General features: G+C 52.6%; 2 protein-coding genes across 3 annotated transcripts in view; one reads left to right on the top strand and one right to left on the bottom strand.

Annotated features, from left to right (window-relative positions):
• The first annotated feature begins 669 nt into the window (after window positions 1–669).
• Wdr86 (WD repeat domain 86) lies at window positions 670–16,547 on the top strand. Its single transcript, XM_051152181.1, has 6 exons — window positions 670–934; window positions 10,375–10,516; window positions 10,994–11,414; window positions 12,698–12,833; window positions 15,652–15,755; window positions 15,857–16,547. Exons 1-6 carry the CDS (start codon window positions 772–774, stop codon window positions 16,031–16,033), a joined length of 1,143 nt encoding a protein of 380 aa, XP_051008138.1. The 5' UTR covers window positions 670–771; the 3' UTR covers window positions 16,034–16,547.
• Window positions 16,548–19,412: 2,865 nt separating this feature from the next.
• The window catches only part of Nub1 (negative regulator of ubiquitin like proteins 1), a 31,442-nt gene continuing 29,986 nt past the window's right edge, over window positions 19,413–20,868 (bottom strand). For both annotated transcript variants that reach the window (XM_051152179.1, XM_051152180.1), the window contains 2 exons: window positions 19,941–20,154; window positions 19,413–19,811 (listed from right to left, as the gene is read on the bottom strand). In XM_051152179.1, the coding sequence (XP_051008136.1) occupies window positions 19,633–19,811; window positions 19,941–20,154 (393 nt within the window). In that variant the 3' untranslated portion in view covers window positions 19,413–19,632. The remainder of the gene's footprint in view (window positions 19,812–19,940; window positions 20,155–20,868) is intronic.

Raw genomic sequence — 20,868 nt, 5'->3', positions numbered from 1 at the left:
GCGTAGGGGGTGGGGTGGTGGAGGGTGGAGGAGGGTGGAACCTGACCTCTGGTCTTGCCCCAGGTCCCCAAAGGCCAGGATCCAGGCCTCCCCTGCCGGGTTGGAGTAGAATTCGGGGTGTGTTCGTGATTTCCCATGGAGGACGGACTTGGGGCTCCCCCAAGACTCCAGACCCTTCGGTCCACCTCGTCCTCGCCTTGGACTCTGGAGACAGGGACAGCGGGAGTGGCAGGGAACAGAACCCAGTCTAGGCAGCTGGGAGGGTCACACGTGAAGCGCGTGGAAGCAGTTCCCAACTGGGGACCGGGATAGCATCTGAGTTGTTCCTGGAGGACGACCACGGCTTTTTGGGGTGAGGGTTGGCGCGCGGCCCGAGAAGTGGGAGGGGACAGGTTGGGGGGTGGTCTCTGAGGAGGAGCCAGGCTGGACTGCATTGTTCGGCGCTCTGCTTCCCGGGTTCTTCTGTCCGCTTCAGACCCTGTGGGCGCACCTCAAGGCAGAGGCTGCCCCCTGCACCCCGAAACGGTTCTGAGTAGTGGAAGTTTCACCTGGGGCTCTGCATCGGAGCTGAGGGAGAGGAGGATATCGGCGGAGAGTCAGAGTCCCTATCCCCCGCCTCACCGCGAGCCTTTACAGGAGCGGAGCGCCCAGAGCCCCTCCCCGCCCCCCGCCGCGATGGCCGCTGCCCGGCTGGGCCCCGCCAGGACCACGAACAGACTCTGGAACACCGCTCTCTAGCCAGTAGCAGCGCCTCTTTACCCCGGCCAGGCGATGGGGAGCAGCGGGTCAGCGCTGAGGGTCTGTGCCGACCACCGAGGGGGCATCAACTGGCTGAGCCTGAGCCCCGACGGGCAGCGCCTGCTGACCGGCAGCGAGGACGGCACGGCTCGCCTCTGGAGCACTGTGGACGGCCAGTGTTGCGCGCTCCTGCAAGGTAGACCGGCGTGCGTGCTCGCGACCCTTTTTGCGCTACTGCCCCGCGCCAGGGGACCTCATTCTTTCGGGCCTTTCATTCCACTTCTGGAAGGGCAGAGCTCTAGCTCCTGCTCATCCGGGCGCTCACCGAGCCCTTGAGCTCTGGGCGGTAAGCCGTGAGAGTCCGAGTGCTTGGGTGTGGGTGACCAAGGGGTGTGCACTCCAACGCAAGATAGTTTTGTCAACCAGTTCCGTGTAATCCTTACTCTGAACCGGTGTCACTTTGTTAGGGACTTGCCCAGGGCTGAAAGCTCCTTTGCGATTTGAAACACAACTCCCCTGCCCCCTTCAGCTCTTTTCCTCATCTCAGGTATGGCCAGAAGAAAGGGGATTGATTCAAACTTTTGAAGAGTGGGGTCAAGTCTGCCTTGCATATTTGAAATGAAACAGGGACTATCATGCACAGAAAGATTAATATTCTATTCACATTCTGGGTATCCTTGTCCTGGGTGCACCCCACCCTGCACTGTGGGGTCCCCCAGGGCAGCTATTGGCCTTTGTGGTAGCACATACACACTTGAGGAAACATGCCAAGCTTTTTGCACAAGGTACAGCTCTTTATCTCCAGCTTTTCCACCATGATCAGCAAACGCTGGGTGGCCTGGCCCGAGCCCTTCCAGCAGCAGAGTGTGAGCCTCTGACGTCTTCATTCCTAGCTATCAGTCTTAAGTGAAAACAGTGTAAGGTAGCAGGTTCATGGCCCCAAAGGGAGGAACACTGGATTGACAGGTCCTTGGGAGCCGGTGGGAAGATGGGGAGTTGGCTACAAAGTGCTCCACATATTCCTCCCCACACACAGCCAGCACTCACTCACAGGCCCCACACAGGAGGGGGGCTGTTAGTTTAAGTAAAACATGTCCTATTTCCCAAAGAAACGACTGTCTGGGGTTTTCAGGAGTGCAGGTTCTTAGGCCTGGTTCCAAGGAGCCCCAGAAGAGACCCTTAGAACTGGCTTTTTTTGTTTGCTTTTCCTTCCTTCCTTTCTTTCTTTCTTTCTCTTTTTGGTTTTTCGAGACAAGAGTTTCTCTGTGTAGCCTTGGGTATCCCTGGACTCGCTTTGTAGACCAGTCTGGCCTCACACTCACAGAGCTCCGCCTGCCTCTGCTTCCCAAGTGCTGGGATTAAAGGTGTGCACCACTGTCCCTGCTGCTTTTGGTTTCTTGTTTTGTTTTGTTTTTTGTTTGTTTGTTTTGTTTTGTTTTTCGAGACAGGGTTTTTCTGTGTAGCCTTGCATGTCCTGGACTCCCTTTGTAGACCAGACTGGCTTCGAACTCACAGCGATCTGCCTGCCTCTGCCTCCCGAGTGCTGCTTTTGGTTTCTTAAGACAGGGTTTCAAGTCACCCTCTGGCCTCAAACTCAGCTGTTGCTGCCATGAGCCATCCACGGTTGGGGAGGAAAGGGTTTAGCCCTCTTGTGCTTCCACAGCACTGTTCATCACTGAAGGAAGTCAGGACAGGAACTCACACAGGGCAAGAACCTGGAGGCAGGGGCTGACACAGGGGACGTGGGGAGGTGCTGCTCACTGTCTTGCTCTCTCTCTCTCTCCATGACTTGCTCAGCCCGCTTTCTTACAGAACTCAGGACCAAGCCAGGCATGGTGGTGCACGTCTTTAATCCCAGCGCTCGGCAGAGGCAGGTGGATCTCTGTGAGTTTGAGGCCAGCCTGGCCTACAAAGAGAGTTCATGAGAAACTCTGTCCCGAAAAACCAAAAAACAAAACAAAACAAAAAAACAGAACCCAGGGCCAGCAGCCCAGGATGGCACTACCCACAATGGGCTGGGCCCTTCCTCAGTCACTAAGAAAATGTCTTCCAGGCTTGCCTACAGCCCGATCTCGTGGATGAGTTTTCTTAATTGAGGTTCCTCATCTCCCACGATTTCAGCTGGTGTCAAGTTGACCTAAAACTCACCAGCACACTCAACTTGTACCTGTGAGTTGGCCCTCCTGCCTCCACCTCCCAAATACCCGAGATTAGAGGCGCTACACATGCCAGGCTCGGCTAGAGTTTCCAACTGATGTTCACCAGGCCCAGTGGCTGTAGTGCACAGCTGGCCTGTGGAGCCCTTACGCCTATGACACCAGCGGGACCCCTGTTGGTCAAGGAGGCTTCTCCCCAGAAAAAGTACAGGCTCTTCAGGCTGGTTCTGGCCCAGGAGCTTGTCCCAAGGCAGCTCTGGGGTCCTGCCAAGTTTCCAGGGCCACCCTTGTACTGACTAGCTCTGGTGGGCACCTGGCATCCCTCACAGCTCCATGTCCCCTAAATCTGACATGATCTAATGCAACTCTCCAGTGGGGAATTCCTGACCTGGCCTAGTGGAGAGCCACACCAGCGAAGGAGAAACTGTTGGTGATTCTGTGCTCAGCTGGTTCTTGCCAGGTTGAGTCTTTCTGTAGCCTGGCAGTTTCAAAACTGCAAGGGGCCCAGTGGTAGTAGCAGAAATCTTTTTTAATTCCAGCCCTTGAGAGGCAGAGGCATGTGAATCTTTGTGAGTTTGGGGCCAGCCTGTTCTACAGAGCAAGTTCCAGGACAGCCAGCCATAGCTATACAGAGAAACCCTATCCCAGAAAACCAAAACCAAAACCAAACAAAAAGAAAAGGGAACCTGTAAGGATAAAAGGGACAAAGATAATCTCTTTTTTACTCTTGTAAGATCCTGAAGATGAAGCTGGACGTGGTAAAGCACGCCTGTAATCCCAGCACTCAGGAGGCAGAGGGAGGCAGATCTCTGTGAGTTCAAGGCCAGCCTGGTGTATAAAGTGAGTCCATGACAGCCAGGACTACAAGAAAAACTCTGTCTCGAAACAACAACTGCAAAAGATCCTGATTGTGACTGAACTTACATAAGTTAACATGGCTGTTTGGCTTCTGTGCCTGCCCCTTCCTCCTAGGGGCGGGGGACAAAAATAAAGTCTGACACGCCCCCCCCGCACCCCACCCGCAAATGTATTCCTCAGCCACAGTCTACTTTTTTTGGTGTGGTGGGTAGGCTGGGCTAACTTTAGGGAATCTGCCTGTTTCTACCTTCCTAGCTCTAGGATTACACTGGTATATAACTCATGCTTGTACAGCAAGCCTGGGCTATCTTTCTGCCTTGCAAAGGCTGGGATTAAAGGCATGTGCCACCACTGCCAAACTGCCTGGGCTATCTTGGTAATCTCCTTCTGGCTTTGTTTTTTTGTTTTTTGAAACAGGGTTTCTCTGAATATTAACCCTGGCTGTTCTGGACTTGATTTGTAGACCAGGCTATGCCTCCTCCTCTTTTTAATTAGCTTTTTTGAAGTTGTCTCTCCATCACCCCATCCCCTGAAATAGGGTTTATGTGTAGCTTTGGCCACGCTGGAAATTGGTCTGTAGACCAGGCTGGCCCCTAAGAGATTTACCTGTCTCTGCCTCCCAAGTACTGGGATTAAAGATGTGTGCTAGCACCGCCTGGCTGAGAGAGTCTCTTTGTTTAGCCCTGGCTGGCCTAGAACTGTGTAGACCAGGCTAGCCTTGAACTTGTGGAGGTCTTCGTGTCTCCTTCTGTAGCTACTATGATTACAGGTATGCGCCACCACACCTAATTAGTAAAGATATCTTTTTTCTTCCTTTCTTTTTTTTGTTTTTGTTTTTGTTTTTGTTTGTTTGTTTTTTTTTGAGTACAGGGTTTCTCTGTGTAGCCTTGACTGTCCTGGACTCGCTTTGTAGACCAGGCTGGCCTTGAACTCACAACGTTCCGCCTGCCTCTGCCTCCTGAGTGCTGGGATTAAAGGCGTGCGCCACCGCCTCCCAGCCTAGTAAAGATATCTTAACGCTTGTTTCACACCTCATATTTGAGGGCATATGTATATTTTATTATGTTAAATTTCATAGACTAGGATCAACACCAGTTTTGGTTGTTTTGTTTTTTCAAGACAGGGTTTCTCTGGGTAGCTTTGCCTGTCCTAAATTCACTTTGTAGACCAGGCTGGCCTTGAACTCACATCGATCCACATGCCTCTGCCTTTCAAGAACACCAGTTTTCTTTTTTAATTAAAAAAATTTAACTTTATGTGTATGAAGCTGGGTGTGGTGGTGTTTACCTATAATCCCAGCACTTGGGAGGCAGAGGCAGGTGAATATCTGTGAATTGGAGGCTAGCTTGGTCTACAGAGTGAGTCCAGGACAGCCAAGACTATACAGAGAAATCTGTCTTCAAAACCAAAATCAAAAACCGGGCGTGGTGGCGCACACCTTTAATCCCAGCACTCGGGAGGCAGAGGCAGGTGGATCGCTGTGAGTTCGAGGCCAGCCTAGTCTACAAAGTGAGTCTAGACAGCCAAGGCTGTCTCGAAAAACAAAAACAAAAAACAAAAAAACAAAACCAAAATCAAACCAAACCAAAAAAGAAACCCTGTCCCAGGGTCGGGGGGAACCAAAATTCTATGTGTATGAATTTTTTTTTTTTTTTTTTTTTTTTTTTTGCCTTCATGTATATCTGTGCACTAAGTGTGTGTCTGGTACCTGAGAAGGCCAGAAGAGGGCACCAAAAACTCTGGAAATAGACTTAACAGATTGTGACCCACTAAGTGGGTGGTGGGAATCAAACCCAGGTCCTCTGAAAAAATATCTAGTGGCTCTTAGCTGCTGAGGCAGCTCCGAAAGCCCCATTGACACCAGTTTATGAACCAGAAATGGACAAAGGCAGACTTACTTATTGATACAGAACGTCTAGTGTTTTCTGGATGCTGTCTGGAGGTGAGTCTAGTAGCCTCAGCTCCCCCAAGCTGGACTGAACCGGAGTACCTGTTGCAAGGCTGGCCTATAGCAGCCCACTGCTTCTGGCTACCTCTTTTCCTCAGGGTCCTGCTGCAGGGCAGTTGCACCCAGGCCATATGGCCAACAGGAGGCTGCCTTCATCCCTACAGATTGCCTGTGAAGGCAGGCATCCTGCTCCTGTGGAGGGCTGACCCCTTGTGTGGCCTGAGGCTTGCAAAGGCCTTGGAAGAAAAGCCTCTTGGCTGGGCGGTCCTTGATTTCCCCTGCAGAGTGGTTGGGACGGGACAGGATGGGTTGCATATGTTCAGGCTTCCTTTTCAGTTCTCAGCAGCAGAGTCTGTTGGGACTGGACTGGAGGCTTCTCTTGAGTATTTTACAGAGCTTGGGAAGTTTAGGGACTGGGATGGAGACCAAAGAAAGGGGGTTGCCTCTCGGGGAATTGCTGGGCAGGTTACAGAGCAGCATCAATGTGGCCAGAATGCTCAGGCTTTCCCGATGCAGCCAGACACAGATGTGAGGTGGCTTTCAGATGCGATGGGTGAACTCTGGGGGGGGGGGGGGGCTCTATCGGCACTTATTTGGAGAGAATTGCTGGATGGTAATGGCCTCTAGCTCTCCTCTCGTCCCTCTATGGAGTATCCATGTTCGTGATGACACTTTCCTGGACCTTGACGTGAGAAAACCTCCTCTCAGAGCTGCCCTGTTTGGTTGCCAGTTGAGGAAGGGACTTGGCCTGCAGTCTCTAGCCCACTGTGATGCTCCTCATCCTTTGGCAGCAGCTTGCTCTGTGAGCCACGCTTGCAAGCTCATAGGAGAGCACTCACCTGGGGCAGGGCCCAAGCAAAGTGTTAATGCAAGAGAGGCACACGGGCTGGGGCCAAACAATGCGATAGTGCATCTGGGTTGTTGTATTGTGTTGTTTTTGTTGCTTTTTAAAAAATTTTTTTATTAATTTATTCTTGTTACATCTCAATGGTTATCCCATCTCTTGTATCCTCCCTTCCTCCCTCCCTCCCATTTTCCCCTTATTCCCCTCCCCTATGACTGTTATGAGGGGGATTTCCTCCCCCTGTATATGCTCATAGGGTATCAAGTCTCTTCTTGGTAACCTGCTGTCCTTCCTCTGAGTGCCACCAGGTCTCCCCCTCCAGGGGACATGATCAAATATGAGGCACCAGAGTTCATGTGAAAGTCATATCCCACTCTCCACTCAACTGTGGAGAATGTCCCGTCCATTGGCTAGATCTGGGTAGGGGTTTAAAGTTTACCACCTGTATTGTCCTTGGCTGGTGCCTTAGTTTGAGCGGGACCCCTGGGCCCAATTGTTGTTCCTTTTTATTCTGTGTGAGCTAACAACTCGAATGCGTTTACATTTTATTTATTTATTTATTTTTTTTTACGTGTACAGGGGCTTTGCCTACATGTGTATCTGTGTTCCACATGTGTGCCTGATGCCAGAAAAGGGTGTCAGATCCCCTGGGTCTGAAGTTAAGGCTGGTGTGAGCTGCCATGTGGGTGCTGAGAACTGAACCCAGGTCCCCTAGAAGAGCAGCCAAGTGCTCTTAAGTGCGGAGCTGTCTGCGCCCTTACATGGCACAGAGGAGTGCTGGGCGGGTTGCTCCACATAGACAAATCAATATCTGCTCAAGAAAGAATGCCACGAAAACATCCTCTGTTTTAGTCACTGCGTCTTTAGGTACTGCGTCTTCAGCAGTTTGGAGGCCACTGTTGGGTGAACGGGAGGCTCCCCGTTGCCTGTTCGGAAGGCTGAGGGGAAAGGTGGCAGGAGCCGTAGGTGAGGCTGTGGGGAGGGCCATGGCTGGGCTGTAGGCCAAGTCTTATATGGCTGATGGTGAGTAGGTGGGAAGAGATGGGCCTGATTCCCACACAGAAATCCAGGAAGGCCTGATGTGATTCTCAGTTCCCAGCGACGGCCTGCGGATAGACCACATCTACCCTGGCACATCAGGGTCTGTCCCAGGCAGGGTCCTGGCTTCCTTGACACAGGGCGATTCATGAGCATCTGAAAAAAAAGCAACACTACAAAGTGTGGACGGAGCACAAAGACAAAGAAGAACCGCTGGGTCATCGCAGTGGGGAGATGCAGTTACAACGGCCTGGAGACAGCCATGGAGAAGGGGGCATCTGGGACACGGGGACCTTTCCTGGAAGGCCACAGCCAGCCTGAAGCAGTCCTCTGTGTCAGAGCCCAGGCTAACATTCTAGCCCAAAGTCTCCCACTGTATGAACCCACCCGGAAGTGAGAAGACCAGGGGCCACCCGGCCAGTGGACCTCTCCACAAATTACAATCCCTGCTTGCCCTGCAAGGGCGGGGTGAGGAAGTGAGGGGGAAAAAGGCCCTGTTTCCTGCTGTGTCCCAGACTTGTTACTGTTGGGGTCCCCTGCAGCCCTGGGTCCTATGTGCAAAGAGAGCAGCAGATCTTGGTGAGCCCTCAGTGCCTAGTGAGACCAGCGGGGGCCCTGCCTCAGCAGGAGCCCCAGGGCTGCTCGTGAGTGCAATAACTACATCTTCTCTGCATTCTTTATCCCTTCAAAAATATTTACTTTCAGCTTGGTTTTTTTTTTTTTTTTTTTTTGTGCTTATTCTGCACAATTCCAAGAGCTGAAAGCTGAGGTCCCTGGAGGTGGTAGGCCTGGGGCTGGCAGACACAGCTCCTCCCACCCTCTCTGTGTGACCCCACCAGCCCTGCGCCGCCTCGCCCATCTGCCTTTTGGTAGCACTGGTTACAACAGTATGTCGGGGTGGGGTGAGGACTTGGGGGCAGTGGTCAAGGGACTGGCATAGCAGAGTCCAGGCCCTCTGAGGCAGGCTCTGACCCATGACCCAAGCGGGTATGTTCACCGACTGGGGAGTGAGCTATAGGAGACTAGAGAGGGGCTTTAGCAGTCCCAAGTGCCTCACTTGGCTCAGTGCCTGGCTGCAGAGAGCAGAGGCTAGGGGGCTGCCAGGTCAGCCTGGCTTGCAGTCAGATATGAGAGTGTTTTACATTGGAAATTGGTGCTTTTGGGTGTTGCCTCTTTCCTTTGCAGTTTGTGGGTTCAGTCCCTCTCCCCCTAACATGCTGTAAAGCTGCTTGCACCTCAGGTCTTTAGCAGCCAGGCGATGTCCGCAGTTCCACAGAATCGGGGTGTCGTTGCTCAATAGCTACACGTGGTCCTCAAGTGCTTTTTCATGGTTCCCTCCAGCATTTGACCCAGCTGGGCGCGGCTGGATCGGTCTGCTCTGGGCCTCGGCAGCCTGGCTCAGGGTCCTTATTAGGGGGCCATGGGTGGCGACACCCATTCAGGGTTATTAGGGGGCCTTGGAGTCACACCCATGACAGTACCTGATGGGCGTGGTGCACCTTGGTTGCCTTCCTTAGGGTATCTCAACCCGCAGGAGGCATCGGCAGGATGAGGCAGATTGGTCTCAGGGAACTTTAAGAAATATTTATAAACTCTGGCAAAAATCTGGGCCATGTTTTGCCAAACAGATTTGCCCTCAATTTTTTCCTCAACTTGTGTATTCAGAGAAACCCGATCTGCTGTTTCTTAGGGGTTTACTTACTTCTTGCATTGTTTTCAGAGCAGCCTGGCGTGTGCTCTCCAGGAAGAGTGGAAGCTTTTCCATATTAAAATTCTGTTTCTTAGAACCCAGGAAGTTTAGTTCTTCAGAGCTAAGCTTAACCCAGGACCTAAAATAAAAGTTAATCGGCTTGACCGTGCCTGGGAGATTGCTAAAATTCCTGTGTGGCTGACTCCAGCCACACAATGGAAATTCTCAAATGAGATTAAAGCCTGGGTGCGGTGGTGCTTGCTTTTAATCCCATCAGTGGGAGGTGGCACTTGGAGAATCAGGAGTTCAAGGCCACCCTGGGCCACACGAGGAGGGGGCCTCGGGGAGCTGGTTCAGTGGGTGAGTGTACATGCTATGCAAGTGTGAGGAGGGCCTGAGGGCCAATTCCCAGAACCCATGTGAAAAGCAGGGAGTGGGTTTTTTGTTTTTGTTTTTGTAAAGTACTGTATCCCCAGTGCTGTGGAGAATAGAGACAGGAGGACCACTGAGGCTTGTTCATCCTCAGCCTAGCTCCAGGTTCAGTAAGAGGCTCTCAAAGGGACACAAAGAATGGTAGAGCAGACCTGACATCCTCCCCACGTGTCTACTTGTACACATGTGTGTGAGTGCGTGTCTCTCTCTCTCTCTCTCTCTCTCTCACATCACACACACACACACACACACACACACACACACACACACACACACACACACACACACGGGATCTGAGCACCCTGGAGGCTGAGGCAGGACCGTGAGTCCAAGGCCAGCCTGGGCTACAAATTAAGATCCCTAGCCGTGAGCCGGGCGTGGTGGCACACCTTTAATCCCAGCACTCGGGAGGCAGAGGCAGGTGGATCGCTGTGAGTTCGAGGCCAGCCTGGTCTACAAAGTGAGTCCAGGATGGCCAAGGCTACACAGAGAAACCCTGTCTCGAAAAACCAAAAAAAAAAAGATCCCTAGCCATGTAACAGAGGGGAAGGCTAGCCTCTTCCAGACTTGCCTCAGATGTTCTCTCTCCTGCTCTCTCTCCTTTACCTACATGCAGACACAGGAAAACAAGAGCTGGTACCTGGTCAGCTCACATTTCCTCTCCTCATAGGACATGAGAGCTACGTGACCTTCTGCCAGCTGGAGGATGAAGCCGCCTTCACCTGCAGCGCCGACTGCACTATCCGGAGGTGGGACGTTAGGACCGGGCAGTGTCTGCAGGTGTACCGAGGGCACACATCCATCGTGAACAGGTCAGCCAAGCCCGGAGCCACGAGGCAAGAAGAGAACTGTGTAGGACTGTTGAGCACTGTAGCTAACGGCATGTGGTAGTCGCAGGGTTGTGGACATAGGAGCCGCGGGAAAGACATCATTGACTTACTAGTCTGTACTCCCCGGAGAGCCACACACCATAGCTGCTGCTCTGTTTGTAGGGAGCCATTTTGGGGCTTTAGCACCCTCCTTTCTCCCGTGCATCTGGCTTCAATAGAGCGTTATGTGGCTCCATGCACTTGAGGCAAAGGTCAGGCCAGCAGGCTTGTCACAGAGGGAAAGGTTGAAGGATGAAAGGGTGGCTGTGGGGGGCAGGGAGGAGGGTGGAAGTGTGGTGTGTGAGCTAGGCCTTGGAAAGTGAGTATAGAGCAGGGCAGAGACTGGAGGCTGTGTCAGCTGCAGTGCCAAGGCTAGCCTATGAGTGCTCTGCGCCTGACTCTCTCCCCTCCTACCTACAGGATCCTAGTCGCAAATGACCAGCTCTTCAGCAGCTCCTATGACCGAACAGCTCGCGTATGGACTGTGGACAAAGGGCAAGCGTCCCAGGAGTTCCGGGGACACCGCAACTGTGTACTGACCCTAGCTTACTCCGCTCCAGAGGACCTTCCCAGTGATCCTTGCTTGGAGGCAGCCCTGGGTGGCGGCCTCCTGGTGACCGGCAGCACGGATGACACGGCCAAGGTGTGGCAGGTGGCCAGTGGCTGCTGCCACCAGACCCTCCGGGGCCACACAGGAGCCGTGCTGTGCCTTGTGCTGGATGTTTCCAGCCACACAGCCTTCACAGGCAGCACCGATGCCACTGTCCGTGCCTGGGACATCCTGAGTGGGGAGCAGCTGCGGGTTTTCCGGGAGCACCAGGGCTCTGTCATCTGTTTGGAGGTGAGGCCTGTCCAAGTACTGCCTGGCTGTGTGTCTTATTGTTGGCGGGTAGGAATGGAGGTGACTCAAGCTTATTCATAGTACCAAGGCATTGGTAGCCTCAGTTCGTAGTGTCAATCTGTTCATAGTGTCAGCCCATGTGAAAGATGTTTCACAAGTGGGTGGAGGCTTCACGACCTAAACTCCTTTCTTATTGTTTGTTCTGGATGGTCGTTTGTTTGAGTTTTTTTTTTTTATTGTTAGTTTGGTGTTGTTTTGTATTTTTGTTTTTCGAGACAAGGTTTCTTTGTATAATCCTGACTGTCCTGGACTCACTTTGTAGACCAGGCTGGCCTCGAACTCACAGCGATCTGCCTGCCTCTCGAGTGCTGGGATTAAAAGGTGTGAGCCACCATGCCTGGCCCAGCCTACCCACACACCCTTGCTCTGAGGAAAGTGTGCAGCCTGTGCTGCACACACAATCAACAAGGCCCCCTAAGGCCTGTCCTGTGACTGCATTTCCTGAGCCCGAGCTTCTGTCTGTGCTGATGAGAACCTGTCTCTTGCCCTGGAGACAGGACTGTGCAGCTTTTAGGAGTGCAGGCTGAGTCTGGGCACACTGCCTCTGCTGCCATGTCTGGGGTGGTGTATTGTCCGCCTTCGTGTTCTTGGGCACCATTTTTCTCACTTAACAGATGCTAGTGATGACAATAGCCTTCTAGGTCTCTTGGGGGCTGTGAGTGTGGAAGTAACTGACCCTCACCTGGAGCAAGACTCAGTGTGCCCCCACTTGCTGGGAGGACTGGGGGCGAAAGTAGTGTACAGGCAGAAGGCTTCTGTTTACGGCTGAGCATTGAGCTTGCCAGATAGTGACAAGGCTTCCCCGGTGTCCTCTGCTGCCTCTCATTAGTGTCACCAGCGGGAGACCAAGGCTTTCCTAGTGAGCATGTGGAGGAGCTACCAGGCAATGGAGATGCTGTCTGTGTGGCAGCCCTGGGTCTGCAGGACTGCCTGGGGTCTGGGGGTCTCTGTCTGGGGTCTGCAGGACTCTGTCCAGGGTCTGAGGACTATTTACTAAGGTCTAGTAGTTTCTTCTTGGGGTCTACAGGGTTTTTAGGACTGAGGGCGCTCTGCCTCCTGCGCCCAGGTGCAGGCGGAGAGGGAGGAGCCAGCACTGCTGTGGGTGGGTGGGGAGTACCTCGGGTCACCCTGATCTTCCCCATTGAGACCTGCCTTGTAGAGAACAATCTGACGGCTACCTGGCCATCAAAGCCAATGGGCTGACCCTCCTGTTTCTCCTACAGCTCACAGATCGGCTCTTGTACTCAGGCAGTGCGGACAGGACCGTCAAATGCTGGCTGGCTGACACTGGAGAGAGGGTGCGCACGTTCCCAGCACACAGACACAGCGTGAGCGCCCTCAAGTACCATGAGGGCACCTGTAAGTGATGTGTCCCGGCACTGCCCATGCCACCCCAGGCTGCCCACCCTACCTTCCTTCCCTGTTTTGTCTCCTTTGGCTCTCTCATGCCTGCATGGTTTGCTATCACTGAACGCAGCTAATTTTCTGCTTCATTGGTGTCCTAAGGTGATGCTGGTCCCCTCTCCACGGGCCAGCTTCCCAAGAGGGACACAGAGCAGCTTCAAGTAGGGGCTTCCTTCTCACCTTTACAGTGTAGGAGACCTGGATGCTCAGGGTCCTAGGGTCAGAAGCATGACACATTTTAGGAGTCTTGTGCTCTACTGACTGAGCTAGCTGCTGGCATTCAAGACACATTCTATTTCTCCGGGTGAGACAGTAATATCTTAATGCAGCCAGTCCAGAGCGCCCAGGGGTTTGAGCTCACTTGGCCTTAGGTTTGACAACTGGTAGAAGATCTGGCGATAGTGGCTGAAATGAGAAGGTTTTTTTTTTGTTTGGCTGCTTTTTTTTTTTCTTTTTCTTTTTTTTAATGTATAGTGCTCTGCCTGCATGTACACCTGCATACCAGAAGAGGGCACCAGATCTCATTAAGGATGGTTGTGAGCCACCATGTGGTTGCTGAGAATTGAACTCAGGACCTTTGGAAGAGCAGCCAGTGCTTTTAACCTCTGAGCCATCTCTCAGTTTTTTGATGTTGTTCTGATAAAACACTTTAGAGAGGCTGACAGTTTGGGCTAGAATCATTGCCCCAGGATCATTGGCACCTAGTTCCTTCTGTGTGCTGCCTGCTCCTCCTCCTCTTCCTCCTCGGCACACATCTTAAATGGGGCAACACAGTTCAAGGTAGCTATTGGAGAACCAGCAATTGTATGGTATTTGAGGCAGAAGGAAGAGCAAAGGGAAGTCCCTTTGAGATCTGGAAACCCCACCCGAAGCTTTGGCCCCTCTGTGCGGCAGAGGTGGGATCCCAGGGTGAGGTGGGGCATAGCTGTAGAGACGAATCCCGGTTACTCTGCCTTGTTGGGTAGGGAGGGAGCTTTCTGTGTCTGTCTTCTAGGTCCTTCATCACCTTCTCAGCTTCACTGATGGCTGTCCCCTTCCTATCCAGTGTCATGAGGCCCTAACAGAGGCAGATGACAGACTCCCAATGGGATGAACTTGACCTCAGGTGAAGGTGCTGAGTGAAGAGAGGGAGGAGTATCTGAGCCCAGTGACCTGGGAAGTTATTTTCCCTTCCTCCCTCATCCAAGCCTTAGTGTGGGCATAGCCCTGCTGCCTGGCCGGGGACTTCTCTCTTAACTGAGCACAGCATGGTTAGCCACAGACAATGCCAGGTGGCCTCCTGTGCCCATTCCTTTAGTGGCAACAGGCCCAGCTGTGCTGACGTCACTCACACCCCCTCCCACTATGACTGGGCTGTGCTCCCGACTCTGCCTACTCACCCACGGGGGCTGGACCCTGCTACTGAGTTTGGGGAGAGACAAGGAAGGAACTGAGGAAACCCAGCAAGGAAACTCCCTCCCCAGGGCCCTGTGCACCCTCAAGCTTTAAGAAAAGAATTAAAGGTGGTGGCGCACGCCTTTAATTTCAGCACTTGGGAGGCAGAGGCAGGCGGATCGCTGTGAGTGCGAGGCCAGAGGCAGGCGGATCGCTGTGAGTGCGAGGCCAGCCTGGTCTACAAAATGAGTCCAGGACAGTGAGTGCTACACAGAGGAACCCTGTCTGGAAAAACCAAACCAAACCAAACAAACAGAAAAGGAGAAATATGTGCAAAGGCAAGAGCGTATAAGAAATAGATCCAAGACTGGGGCAGCCTAGAAGTGCTGGCTCTAGGCAGCCCCACAGTGGCAAATACAGGGTGGCCTTGGGGTCACTCCTCTTGGTATCAGCTGGCTGCAGCACATTCAGAGTCAAGAGCAGAGAGAGGTGAGGGTACCCATGCTGCCTGCTGGTTGCAGCAGCTTAGCCTACTTTCTTCACTCAGGCAGTTCAGGGCCCAGCTCATAAAATGATGCTCACAGCCCAGAAAGTGGTGCTCCCACACTCAGAGCCTTCCAACCTCCGTTAACAACCTAGATAATTGCAAGTAGGATTGCTGGGAACTGATACCCAGGAGCATCCCTCCCCATGTGTATTGAGGGTACGGACATGTGGCCCAGCATCTTTGCTTCCTCACTGGACCCAACCCCAACCTCAGCTGCCTGCAGTAGCTCTTGCTACTTTCTTTCTGTGTCTCCCTGTCACCTCTGCTTCCTCGTTGTTGTCGGCCATGTAACCGCTGGCCTCCTGTGGGTCAGGGTAGCTTCTGGGGAAGTTAGTGCAGGATGGCAAGCAAGCTGCTGAGCTCCCACAGGTGCTCCTCCCGGTGGGCCTTAATCACCAGCCTTACTGGTACTGATTAAAAGGGGGTCACAGCCTTCCCCTTTTATTGTACTAGAAACAAACAAATATTCCAGGGACTCTGGTGTCCTTGAAGCCAGAACACCACCAAACCATGTTATGACTGGAAGACCCCAAGGAGGGAGCTAGATGGGCTGTGGGGTGCAGGTGAGCCCGAGTGTCTGGGCTTTGCTTCAAGGCCACACCCCTTTCTGAGGAGGGCACAGGCTGACCTGAGGTCAAGGAAGGCATGACAGACTGCCAAGACATCTACATAACAGGGGTGTCCTGGGCCCTCAGTGACCTCCCTGACTTCACAGGCCTGAGAGCCTAAGTGTCCAGATGTTTCCCACCTGACTCTTAGGGGGGGACACCACTTTCTCACCCTGCCCTGTTCCTGGGGGAGGTGGCAGAGCGGTGGCCAGGAAAAGCCCAGTGTACTGCTGTGTGTCCACAGTATTCACAGGCAGTGGGGACGCCTGTGCCCGGGCCTTTGATGCTCAGACAGGAGTGCTGCAGAGAGTGTTCCGAGGCCACAGCTTCGTCATCAACTGCCTCCAGGTAGGAGTCTCCTGCCCAGCTCCCTACTGCCCCAGGAAGCAGGACCACACGGTGACTCCAGTGGTCTGCTCATGCCTGGCAGCCGTCTTGCCTCCCCACAGGTGCACGGCCAGGTGCTCTACACAGCATCTCATGACGGTGCGCTGCGCCTCTGGGACGTACGCGGCCTCCAGTCGGTACCACCTTTGCCACGCAGGCCAGCAGCCAAGCGCAGCCTGTCACGCCTCTTTAGCAACAAGGTGGCCTGTGCAGCCCCGGTGCCCATGCAGACAGCCTGAGGCCTGCTTTATGTTCTTGGGCTTTCCCAAGCACGCTGCAATTGCAGTGGCCCGTGACAGGGCACACACCTGCCCTCATGCCCTCTTCCCCATGCTCTGAAGTAGAGGCAAGGACTTCAGCTGATCTGCCTCCAGCTGTCATAGCCAAAGCCTGTACTGCCAGGCCCTTCCTGCTGAGAGAAGATGGGACTTCTTACCAAAAGCCACGGAGCCAGATTGTCATATTGGCAAGTAATGTGCCATGAGGACCCTCCTGAAGAACTCATGTACATATCAAAGTGCTGTAAGTGTCGTTCTTTGTGTAGTTTCCTTTTGGAGGCTTCCTGTCACAGAGGTGCCCTCCAGTACCTGGCCTGGGTCATCTCCCCTTCTGGTTGAGACGAGGGCTTGGGAATCAAGGTCATTTATATAGCAGTGGCCTGGACAGGAACCAGCTCTTCAACCAGCTGCTTGACAGGACACCCTTCCACTGTAGAGCACCCACTCCTTTTTGGAGGTTAATCTAGGGTTCTCTTGTGCAGAAATGCCAGCAGTCTGCCAGATGTGGTAGAGTCATTAGATACATGCAGGAGCCATCAGAGGCTAGGGGGATGGCTCAGGGCTAAGTGTATGTACTGCTCTTGCAAAGGACCAAAGTTTGATTCCTAGCAGCCATGTTGAGCTGTCATATCTTATTTTAGTTTTCTGAGACAGGTTTTCTGTGTAGCCTTGCCTATCCTGGACTTGCTTTGTAGACCAGGCTGGCCTTGAACTCACAGCGGTCCGCCTGCCTCTGCCTCCCAAGTGCTGGGATTACAGGCGTGTGCCACCATACCCGGCAAATATAATTTTTAAAATTAATTTATTCACTGATTGAGGCCGGGGTTTCTCTGTGTAGCCCTGGCTGTCCTAGAACTCACTGTAGACAAGGCTGGCCTCAAACTTAGAGAGCTACCTGAGTGCCTATGTACTCTCAGCTTCCCCCCTCCCCTTCTTCCCCAAGACAGGGTTTCTTTGTACAGAGATACAGGACAACCTTGGCTGTTCTGGATTATTGTAGACCAGGCTGTCCTTGAACTCAGAGACCCACCTGCCTTTGCAGTTTTGCACCGCTGCACCCAGTCTTTTTTTTTTTTTTTTAACTATTGTTATCTCCCCTAGAGAGAACTTTACCAGGAGGGGTGGCAGGAAAGATGGGGTCTAGGACTGTCTGGGAGCCTATGGTGGGTGGTTGTGTGTGTTCTTGGGAAAACACTAGAATATTCTGTGTTGGCCCAGCACTGGGTTTCTATTTCTCTAGCACAGGGACTGTGGTTTCATGTTGAGGACATGAGGATGCCCCACGCTCTTTTCAGGTTCCCAGCACCCACTGGCTGCTTATGTGTGCAACTGTGATATGCTGAGCCACAGGTCCCCTCTGGCCACAGCACGACAGTGGTAGAGTGGTTCCCTAGCCTTTGAGAGGACGAAAAGGGGTGACACACGTTCAGTTGGCCAGAGAAAGGGACAGGACTTCCTAGCAGATACCTGGCCGGGAGAACAGACAGGTTCAGCAGTTTCACCAGGGCAAGACAATTTGACAAGTGACACGATCAGCATCAGTGACACCAGGCCAAACCCAGGACATCACTACACAGCTTCAGGCTGACTTCATCTCCCGAAGCCTGCCCCAGTCCTCCAACCTCTGGGTGTTCTGCCTGTTTTGTGGGGCTGTGAAAGGTCTCAGCCTTTTACTTTCATTCTTCTCCTGGCATTGCACACCCTCTTGGTGCACCCAAAACTATTTCCCTGCAATTTGTGAGTCACTCTCTCCTGTTTTCCCCACCCCAGAGGCTGCTAACTCTCCAGCCTCAACTCTGCCCTATGGCTACTACCCTGTCGAGGCTGGGCATCTTGCTGGCTGTTTGCCCATGGTCCACCCCATACTGTGCATCTCTGCAGGTGGACACATGTAGCCATGACTTACTGGCATGGCTTTCAGTGTTCCCCATTGCACTTAAACAGTTGGAAGCTAGCACGCACAGCTGGTGCCATACCCAGGAGGGTGCCTGGTTGGCCAGTAGTTTCAAGGCAGCTCCCTCCGCACCCCCATGAGACTCACTCATTCCTGGTGTTACCTGAACCCTGATTTTCTTTTTCTTTTTTCTTAAAGATTTATTCATTTTTATGTAAGTACTCTGGCTGCATGTACACCTGCATGCCAGAAAAGGGCATCAGATCACATTATAGATGGTTGTGAGCCACCATGTGGTTGCCAGGAATTGAACTCTGCTCTATAAGAGCAGATAATGCTCTCAACCACTGAGCCATCTCTCCAGCCCCTGAACCCCGATTTCCAAATGTGCCCTTCTCTGCTAATGCTGAAGACCTAACTTTCTCTGCTGCAGAGCTACACTCCAGCCTCCACTCACTCCCAACATAAATGGATGATCACGTGAACAGCTGGGACACAGCTCACTGCAGCCAGGCCAAGGACATTCGATTGCATCCTCCTCGTTTATTTCCCTCTGCATCACCCTAGCAAGGGAGCCAGCGAGATGGCTCATCAAGGAGGAGTCTGCCACCAAGCCTGACAACTGAGTTCAGTCCCTGGTGGAGAGAGTACCAATTCTCATGCATTGTCTGCTGAGCCCCAGACTTGTGCTATGCTACCTTTGCTTAATCCCCCACACAAATAAATGTGTAATTGTTTTTTAAAAAGCAAGAGACAATTACACTGTCTAGTCTGTTGCCAAGGCTTCAGGTGAAATGAAAGGCTCTCAGGAGCACAGGGGCACCTGGCCTAGGCCTCATCTGGGTGCTACTATGCCAGGGTGCCAGAGGCTGTCTGTCTACTCCAAGGTCTGGCACGGCAGGCCCCGTCTTCAGGAGCAGGCTTCTGTGATCCAGCTATAGAAAACCCAAAGAGAAACTTGAGAAAGCACATCTCCATCTCAGGTCTCCTGGCTGGCTGAGCTCTCTAAACCACAGTCTAGAGATAGTAAAGATAACCTGCTTTGGTCAGCATTTAAAACTTTTCCATTTAATAAAAGGTTTTCACTCTGAATGAGGAATTTAGATCCATATAAACTGATTTGCAACCTTGAATTTTAAGTACAGATTTTACTGATCTAACAGCACAAAACACTGACATTTCAAGGTGGAGGTATCAGCCACCATTTGGTATGGTGGCTGCATCTTGTATCTCATTGTTGTGCCCCATAGCACTCGGAATGAAGATGCAAGGGGTGAGGCAGGGCGAGCAAGGGCTGAGGTAAGCTTACACAGCAGGTGGTAGAGGAGGAGGGCAGTTTCAGCAGCAGGATAGGAGGAAAAGTGCACAGGAGTGCTGAGGAGACAGATGCCCAGGCCCTCTGCAGACCTTCCCCAGGGAGCCTGCTTCCCAGTTCTGGATGGGACCCATAGAGTGGCAGAGTCAGGGGTGCAGACCTGGAGGAGGAATTCCCTTTCCTAGACTGTCCTCTGACCAGCAAAGTCTCTCTCTCTCTGGGTCCCTGTACCTGAGGAGGAAGCCTACTTGGAGCAAAATCGTTGAAGAGCAAGAGGAACGCAAAGAAGAGCTGCATTCAACCATTCGCAACGACAGAATTTATAGGCAGAAACGTAGCCCTCATTTCTGTTCAGTTGTTGTTTGCGGCAGACCTTATGCTTTCTACGTAGGACAGGTACTCAGCAATAATGACTTCCTCATCCTCCAGAGTGGAATCCAGGTAGTCCTCCTCATGCTCCGGAATGTCCTCCAGGATTTCGTTGACAGCCTCTGTCTCCATGTCCTCATCCGTAGAGGCACTAGAAGTTCCTGCGAAACAGCACAGGGGTGAGCAGGTCACAGGAGGAGGGGTGCTCCTGACCCCAGGGACACCCCCTCAGGCTCACAGCTGCCATCAGCTCAGAGTACAGCCATCTATGAGGCAGATGTGAGGCCTACCTGCAGACTCAGATGGGGATGTGGATGGAGTGGATGGAGTGGAAGAGGACGACGATGAGGATGAGGACGACGACGAGTCCTCTCCTGACAACTGCAGGTCGGGAGGGAGGCTTCCTCCGTGATGCGCAAGTGTCTGAGCTGCCAGCTGGACGTTGCCTCCAAACACCCTTAGCGCAGCTTCAGCCACTGCTGTGTCGAAACCCATGTACACCAGCTGGTAGAGATGACAGGATTATGACTGTGACCATCAGCCTTGCTTACACTGCCATGTGGACCACCACATCTGTGCTTTTATCACCTCAGGGCACTGATAGGACAACTTTGCTTCCTACCTGGGTAAGCATTTATAACTAAAGATTGTAGCAAGCATCCTCTGGCCCTTCTGACAAGCCCCTCTTCAGCCCCACAGACACCAAGCCATGCAGAAAGAAGGAGCCTCCTTTGAAGACCTGGTCCAGCAGGTCCTAGGCACTCACTTTCAGGACATGAAAGCAAGTGTCCTGAAATTTAACCGTGAGTATCACAAGTTAAGTGGCCACAATACATGGGCCATGCTATGGTATCAAGTGTGGGTGAAGTGATATAAGGTGAGCAAGTCTCACAGGACACAGTGACATTTCTTAGGTCCCAGGCAGAGAAATAGGACTGATGTAGCAGTAGAGCACAGGGAAGGGGAAAGGGTACCTCCTGCTGCAGTTCTTCTTGCTGTTTTCAGGGAACAGTCTTACTATGTATATGTAGCCTTGGCCCAGTATTATGTAGACCAGGCTGGCCTTGAACCCAAGGACCCACGTGCCACTGTCTCTAGTGTGCTGGGATTAAGGGTGTGTACCATCATGCCACCCACTTTCCCTTCTACAGAAGCACCTCTCATTCAGAACCCCTGCCCACATCCACCTCTCTGCCTATGTCTGAGCTCCTCCCGGGG

The sequence above is a fragment of the Acomys russatus genome, chromosome 10, assembly GCF_903995435.1.
Source record: "Acomys russatus chromosome 10, mAcoRus1.1, whole genome shotgun sequence".
Classification (NCBI taxonomy): Eukaryota; Metazoa; Chordata; class Mammalia; order Rodentia; family Muridae; genus Acomys; species Acomys russatus.
The sequence above is the reverse complement of the archived record's forward strand: the minus strand, read 5'-3'. Positions and strand labels throughout refer to the sequence as shown.